The sequence below is a fragment of the Chinchilla lanigera genome, unplaced genomic scaffold, assembly GCF_000276665.1.
Source record: "Chinchilla lanigera isolate Chin_1 unplaced genomic scaffold, ChiLan1.0 scaffold00141, whole genome shotgun sequence".
NCBI lineage: Eukaryota > Metazoa > Chordata > Mammalia > Rodentia > Chinchillidae > Chinchilla > Chinchilla lanigera.
The window spans coordinates 156,867-164,564 of NW_004955542.1; the positions used below are offsets into that span (position 1 = coordinate 156,867).

Sequence of the window (7,698 nt, forward strand, 5' to 3'; positions counted from 1 at the left end):
TTTTTTTTTTTTTTTTTTTTTAATAGAAAGATCAACGGAAATTGGCAAACTTCTCAGTTCCTACTTGGAGAAGAAAAGTGAACTGGAGGATCATTCAGTGCATCTGCTTTTTTCTGCCAACCGCTGGGAACAAGTGTAAAAGCCCAAACCCCTTGTACCCCTACCCCGAGGACCTTGCTGCTAGTATGGGCTCTGGATTCTGTGTGCCATTAACATCATGTGGGGCAGGGTGAGGCCTGAATGTCCTAGAGGCTTCTTGCTCCACAGCTGTCCCAGCAGCAGGAGTGACACAGTTCGTAGGGAGCCCTGACTACTGCTTTTCCTTTCTGCTCATCCCCTCCCCCATTTATAACTAGTTTTAGTTTACAAATTGATCAGAAAGAGTTCCTGCACCCACCCCTTTCCTGTCTTTCCTGTATCTTCCTCCCTCCCTCCTTCTCTTTCTCCCCTCTCTTTTCTTGACGGGGTCTTACTCTAGTCCAGGCTGGCCTTGATCTCACTATGCAACCCAAGATGGGCTGGAACCCACAGCAATCTTCTGTATGTTGTTACAGTTAATAGCTATTCTCATGCTTTTTTGGGGGGGTACCAGGAATTGAACTCAGGACCTTGCCCATGCCAGTCAGGCACTTGTGTTGCTGAGCTACATCCTGGGCCCTCTTTGGTTATTAACTAAAGCTTATAGGTTGGTTTTTTTTTCTTCCTTAGTGCTGGGGATTGCACCCATCGTTTCTCACATGCCAGAGTTTGTAATAGGGTCTTTGGTCATTTTCTTGTGACCTTGCTGGGGACCTCTTGCATTAGGGTCTGTGGTCCATTTGATCTAATTTTGTGGTGTGAAAGATCTGGGTCTGGATTCATTTTTTTACATGTGAGTGTCTAATTGCTCCAGCGACATTTGTTGCAGACTGATTTTGCCCTATCATAGTGTCTACTCCTTTGTCAAAGATCAGTTGGCTGTTGTTTGAGAGGTGAGATTGGCTGAGCGGGGTGAATTTGATTGTTTTTCTCTGGCTTTAGCAATGCTTTGCTAACTCATGCCCCTCATATATGCATATCTAAAATCTTGGCACTTTGGGGATGAGGGTGGGCCTGTGGTTGGTTGTGAATGTCCCTATATCCTGTTCATCCTTTTCCTTGCAGGACTTGAGGGGACGATCATTGATGTGTTAGCTGCCAGCCTGGTCCACCCCTCTGCCATCCTTTGCTCTTTCTTTGTGAGGATCCCACCCCCACCCCATCCCCACCTTAGGGCAATGCTTGCCCTCCGTTCTATTTTATTTTATTTTATTTTTATTTATTTATTTTTTTTTTGGTTTTGGTTTTTCTCTGGTACCGGGAACCGAACTCACGACCTTGCGCTTGCCAAGCAGGCGCTTTTGCTGCTGAGCTAAATCCCCAGCCCCTATTTTATTTTATTTTTGGTACTGGGAATCAAACTCAGGACCTTGCACTTGACAGGCAGATGCTTGCGCCACTGAGCTATATCCCCAGCCCTTGCCCTCTGTTCTGACAACTGAGAACATGTTCCTGTCTCAGGCTTTACAAGTGTGGGTGGTCACTTCTAGGGGATTATCTGGTCCACCCTGGGCTTTGCTGGTAGGGTCCACATAGCATCTTCTAAAGAGAAGATCTGGAGCTTTGAAAGCTGTAATGGTTATTGTGAGGGATTTTGTTTTGTTTTGATTTTTTGTTTTTTTTGAGACAGAGTCTGACTAGGTAGTTCATGCTGGCCTTGAACTTGCAGCAGTCCTGCATCAGCCTCTGGAGTGCTGGGATTACAAGCATATATCATTCTGTTTTTCAGGCCATTAATTAAGGAGAAGTTGCACCAGGGTGTGACCCTTGTTGTGGACAGATACGCATTTTCTGGTGTCGCCTTTACAAGCGCCAAGGAGGTGAGTGCTGCTGGGCCTGTCTGGTAGCTGCAATGGCCATGAGCAGCACACATGCAAGTCACTCTTTGGGATTTTATGGTTCTTGTGTCCCTTTTACCCTTGGGCTGGATTAATTTGTCTCTTATTAAGAGCAAACGTATTTAGCTACAGTTTCTTTTCTTTTTTTTTTTTTTTTTTTTTTTTTCCCCGGTCTTTTTGAGACACGGTTTCACTATGCTGTTCAGGCTGGCCTTGAACTCACTTTGTAGCCCTGGCTGGCCTCGAACTCACAGCATTTCTCCTGCTTCAGCCTCCCGAGTGCTGGGATTACAATCTTGTGCCACCATGCCTAGCTTGTTCTTTAAGTACATTGGTACATTTTAGGTATACCTAGTGGTCACATTGATCAAAGAGTGTTTTCACAGACATAACTGTGTGTTTTACTTGAAAGATTGCTTTCCCACAGTTTTTGAAAGTGGTCGACTGGTGTATGCTTGATCCAGTGTCTTCCATCTGTCAGGAAGAACTAGGATGGTGTCTTCCTCCTTTTCTGACCTCCCTACCTGCCCTTTGGAGCTGGGGCTTCACAAATATAATGGTAGTGACTATACTGCTTCTTTTTCTGCTTTTTATTTTGAAAACTTAAAGTATAAACCAGCAGAGAAAATGACAAACCACCTAGCACCATCACAAGTCCTGGGGCCTCTGTAGTCATTCTCTTCCATCCCACACTAGACAGCCTTATTTCCTTCATAAATGTCTCTGCCATCCATAAAATAACTTTTTTCTTTTGAGCTAGGGTCTCATTACACAGTTCCGGTTGTCTTAAACTCACTAGGTAGCCCTGGCTGGCTTCAAACAGTGATCCTCCTACCTCGAGTGTTGGGATTACAGGTGTGTGCTGCCATGTCTAGCTAAAATAATTTTTAAAAAACAATTTTAAAAAATTAGTCATTCCACCATTGTTCAGATTTCTCAGAGCTCTCTGTCAAAAGCTGATTGCCTTGGTTTTTCATCTTTTTTTTTTTCTTTTTGACATATTGAGGATTGAACATAGGGTCTTCCCACTGAGCTTTATCTGCAACACTTTTTTACTGCTTATTTTGAGAGAGGGTCTGAACTGCCCACTGACTGTCCTCAGCTTCCCCCAGTGCTGGGATTACAGGAGTGGGCTGTCATGCCCAGCTTGATTGTCTTATTTGTAGTTTAAGTCACACTGAACTCAAATCCAATTAAAGTCCATATATTGAAATACCTCTTACATGTCTTGATTTGTTTCCACATTCCTTCTTTGCATTAACATTTTCAAGAATTTATCCTTCCTTACTTCCTTCCTGTCCCAAGTAGCTTCCCAACAAGCTAGAGTTACAGGCAGGTACCACCCTGCTTAGCTAAGTTTTTCAAAATTTTACTTACATGTTTTCTTTTTTGGTGGTACTGGGGATCAGAGGCCCATGCATGCTAGGCAACTGTGATGGTACCATTGAGCCACACCCCCTTGTCTTTTGTGTGGTAATAGCCCTTGTTGATGAATAATGGCAAAGTGGTAGCATTTTAATTCTGTCTTTCTTCACATGTTAGGCAGAGACCTTCCTCAGTAAAGCAGTCAGTTTGTACAAAGAGCACAAGAGAGGTGGTCAGGATGCTGTGGGACTGTCCCTGTCTTGACATGCTTACCACTACTGAGAGCTGGTTCTGCAGGCCCTTTGGGCAGGGCCATGGACCTGTGAACTTAGGGCATGGTGTTACAGGCTGGGGTTCTTGGCCCTGCCTTCCCTCCAGGAACACAGACACCGTCTTTATAGGGTGGCAGGATGCCTAACGAGGAATCTGCCCATGAGCTCTAACATAGTCCAGCATCCAGTTGGCTGCCAGGACTGCCCATCTCCTCTTGTTGGGGTCGGTGAAAGGCCCTGATCTGGCTCTGTCCATTCAACCTCAGGCTTCCTGGGCCTAGTGGGCCTCAAGGCTCTATCTGCCGAGATTGTGCTTTCTTCCTGGACAGAAGATCTAGAGCTACCTGTCATAAGGGCCACCATAGAAGTATGCATACCAGGGCAGGAGCCATTGTGTCCTCAGTGCACTCAAAGAGGAAAATCAGAGAATGCAATGTATGAGGTTTTACCACTTAAAAAAGTCACTTCGGTGTACTCTTGGTACTACACCAAATGTCAGCTACTTTTCCTTTTTTATGATTTGGACAAGATCAGACTGTACTTGCTTTTTCCCCCTAACTGTTCTGTTCTTTGTTGGCAGAATTTCTCCCTACATTGGTGTAAGCAGCCGGATGTGGGCCTGCCCAAGCCTGATCTGATCCTGTTCCTTCAGTTACAACTGTCGGACGCTGCCACACGGGGGGAGTTTGGCGTTGAGCGGTATGAGGAGACGACCTTCCAGGAACGGGCCCTGTGCAGCTTCCAGCAGCTCATGAGGGACTCGACTTTGAACTGGAAGGTGAGGGCCCTGGAACTGGGACGAGCTTAGAGGGCTCAGGTACTTGAGTCTATCCTGCTGCAAGGGCACAGCAGCACAGCTGTTACAGTCTGGTTTGTCCTCCATGGAGCCTCAGGCAGCTGGCCAGATGCCAGCAAGTCACCACACCCCCTCTTTTTGGGGGTGCTGGAAATGGAACCCAGGGCCTTACACTTACAGGCAAGTGCTCTGCCACTGAGCTCTGCCCACATTCCCTGTGTAACAAATTGCAGTCCTCTAGGTGGATTCTGCAAAATGTGGAGTCATGGTGCCTCATCCAGTGGACTGTGTTTACCTGCAGGCCCCTTTGCATCTTGTGTGAAAGGCCTTAGCTACCCACATGGTTGAGAACTTGAGTGCTGGAAGCTGTTGTATACCTCATCTTCTGGTTTCCTGATCCCGGGAGTAGCACGGAGTCCTGTCTCTGCTTAGGTTGTGCTGTCCAAAGGGGCACTATGCCCGTTTGAGGGTTCCTCCTCAGACCTCACCATAACCTATCCCATGGGATATGTGTGCCAACTCCTTCCTGTAGCACTGGAGGCTCCCCCCACACAGGTACAGCCTGGATCCTCTCCTGTTCCATTCTTTGGGGCCCCTCCCTGTGCCCAGGACAGCGGCTGTGCCAGGTTTGCCTTTGCTCCTGCTTCCTCACTGTACCATCCCAGGAGTCAGCTTCAGCCTTTCCCAGGACATGCCTCCACCCTCTATCCTGGACATGACTTGCACAGCAGCCAGGGAGATCCTGGTGGATTTGGTAGCACCCACAAATCCATGTCATGACCCAGCCTGCAGGGCTTAAACTCCTGCCAGAGTGGGGGCTGGGGCTCAGCCAGCACCGGAGCTGCTGCCAAATGTCTGTAGCCTGCCTGTGCCTGCAGACAGCCTAGACTACCTTGCTGGTCTCACCTTTGCATGTGTTACATTTCCCCATCATTTTGAAGTTTATCTTAAAATTCGGAGTCTTACCTTACTGTTTCAACCAGTGACAGTGCCCTTTCCTTGGAAGCGCTTGTCTTCATGGGCAGTGAGCCAGGTGTGAGGGCCACCTTGACAAGGCTGGTGAGGGCTGTGCTGAACAGGTGCCACCCAGGTGGTAGCACAGATGAGGGTCACTCTTGCTGCAGCCATGTCTTATGAAGCAGAGGCCTCTGCAAACCTGGGAGCTTTTGTAGTTTGTTGCCGAGAGTTGTGGCCATCCTTACAGAGCTGTTGGTCCCATCCAGCCCTATAGCAAAGACTTCTAACCAGACATGGTGGCACACACCTGTAATCTTAGTACTCTGGGAGGCTTAGGTAGGAGGAGCAAGTTTGAGCCCCACCTGTGCAGCTCGGCCATATAGCCAGACCATCTCAAAGTAGCCAAGGGCTGGAGATGTAGCTCAGTGTAGAGGCCCTGAGTACTAAAAAGAAAACAGAGAGGAGCCTTAGAAATCCTGGCACTCTGTGGGCTTCCCTCTCACCTGCCTTCTGGTTTCTCTTCCAGCACTGCTTCTGTGTGGTACAGTGCAGAGGTGGAGGACAGGGAAGAGACCCAGGTTTGCCAGGTCCTCATGTTCAGAGTGCTGAGAGCTGCCATTGTGGAGGCCTCCTGTAGACTGAGAGGACAATCCCTCAAGAGCTCTGGTGTTTGGTAGCATGGGCTACAGTAGGCTGCACAGCAACTACACACCTTGCTTACAGTGCTGGGCTGCAAGAGCGAGGGCAGCCATTGGCACGGGTGTTTCTCCTGTATCTGGGGATGGCAGGAGAGTAGACAGCTGTGCACCTAGCATACCACTGGGGTGAGGTGGAGTACAGGATCTCAGAAGCCTCGTGCCACGTCCAGCATCCCCAAAAGTGCCACAAATACTGGAGCGAAGGGAAAGGTGGTAATGACCTCTCACATGTCCTCTGTGGAAGCAGGTGGTCGACGCTTCCAAGAGCATTGAGGATGTCCATGAGGAAATCTGCTCACTCTCTGAAGCTGCCATCCTTGGTGCGGCCCAGAGGCCCCTGGGGGAGCTGTGGCAATGAACCTGGCCACCATCAAGACACCTCCACCAGGCCCTTTGGACACTCAGCGGCATTCCAGTTTTGGTTTCCAGGACTGTCCTGGCGCCAGAGACCTGCAGGGCCCCTTTCTGACCTGAAGCTGGGCTGTACCCAGACATGCATGGCAGAACACTGGCTTTGTGGGCTCTGGCAGTACCATGAACTTGTCTTCCTATGTCTTGAAGATGGTAATATATATGCTGCTCTTATTTAACTTTAGGGGTAGAAAAGTGAGCAGTTTGTCAGAAATGTCAATTACTTTTTTTTTTTTTAGTCCTGGCATGAACCCATGATGGCCTTAAACATGCTGGGGAAGTGCTTTACCACTGAGCTACTGTCCTAGCACTTTTCTTAACTTTACCTTGAGACAGGGTCTTACTCAGTTGCTCAGGCTGGCCTTGAACTTCCAGTCTTACTGCTTTGGCCTCCTAAGTAGCTCAAGCTACAGGTATGGGCTACTGGGCCCAACTTCTGAATCTGTTACAAACCCCAATAAAAACTTAACTGCAAACGTATTCGTATAGTTTTCTGTCCACAGATGTCAGCTGTGGGCTAAGCCAGCCTTGAGCAGGAACTGAAACCTCGTTGAAGGTCCTGCCTGCCCTGGGCTTGTCTTGGTCTATGGTCTCACCAGGGTGGACCTCACTGGGTATGCCACACCATACTGGCATAACACATCCTATGTTCCGAGCACCAATGTTAACCTTGAGCTTGTTTTTATGACCCTAGAGCTTTTTTTTTTTTTTTCATTCTTTCCCCTTTTAACAGACCCTAAGATAGGGCTTACTGACAATTCTCATGGAATCCATCCTGTACAGTAGCCTCTGGGTAGAGTGCTAGGATGGAAGGTAGTACCCCATACAGCAAGAGTGACACTGGGTAAACGCCCAAGGATCTGCAGTCTAGGATCCTCCAAGGGGGCCTTATGTCTCCACAGGGATTGGGAGGTGCATTTGCAGGCTGTGAGGGTGAGGAGGGACCTACTTCCTCCTTGGAGTCTGCAGAAGGACCATCCCTATGATAACATCATTTTAACCTCCCCTACTTGCACAACCATAAGCAAAAATGTGTTCTGTAAACTGGTGGTGCGTGCCTGTAACTCTGGCATTTAGAAGGCTGAGGCAGGAACATTACAAGTTCAGACCTGCCTGGGTGACTCACCCTCAGGCCACCTCAGCTGGGCAATGAGTGGCCCCTGTTCTTCTCTTTGGGCCTTTGGTACCTATCCTGCAGGGTGGACCAGTTGGGGTGACTCAGGGTCGTCCTGCTTGAATGGCATGAGGCAGCTAGCCAGTCAATTCCCACCTCCGTGCTGTGC

General features: G+C 48.5%; 2 protein-coding genes across 3 annotated transcripts in view; one reads left to right on the top strand and one right to left on the bottom strand.

Moving 5' to 3' along the window:
• The window catches only part of Ing5 (inhibitor of growth family, member 5), a 25,358-nt gene extending 21,233 nt beyond the window's left edge, over positions 1 to 4,125 (bottom strand). Inside the window, exon 1 of the mRNA XM_013508094.1 lies at positions 3,294 to 4,125. The gene's annotated coding sequence lies outside the window, so the exon portion shown is untranslated. The remainder of the gene's footprint in view (positions 1 to 3,293) is intronic.
• Positions 1 to 6,893, top strand: part of Dtymk (deoxythymidylate kinase (thymidylate kinase)) — an 8,019-nt gene extending 1,126 nt beyond the window's left edge. The window contains exons 2-5 of one of the 2 annotated variants that reach the window (XM_005411122.2): positions 27 to 135; positions 1,808 to 1,898; positions 4,206 to 4,331; positions 6,252 to 6,893. In XM_005411122.2, the coding sequence (XP_005411179.1) occupies positions 27 to 135; positions 1,808 to 1,898; positions 4,206 to 4,331; positions 6,252 to 6,362 (437 nt within the window). In that variant the 3' untranslated portion in view covers positions 6,363 to 6,893. Of the gene's footprint in view, positions 1 to 26; positions 136 to 1,807; positions 1,899 to 4,133; positions 4,332 to 6,251 lie in introns of both variants that reach the window. The other variant, XM_005411121.2, reaches the window with a different exon arrangement.
• The last annotated feature ends 805 nt before the right edge of the window (positions 6,894 to 7,698 follow it).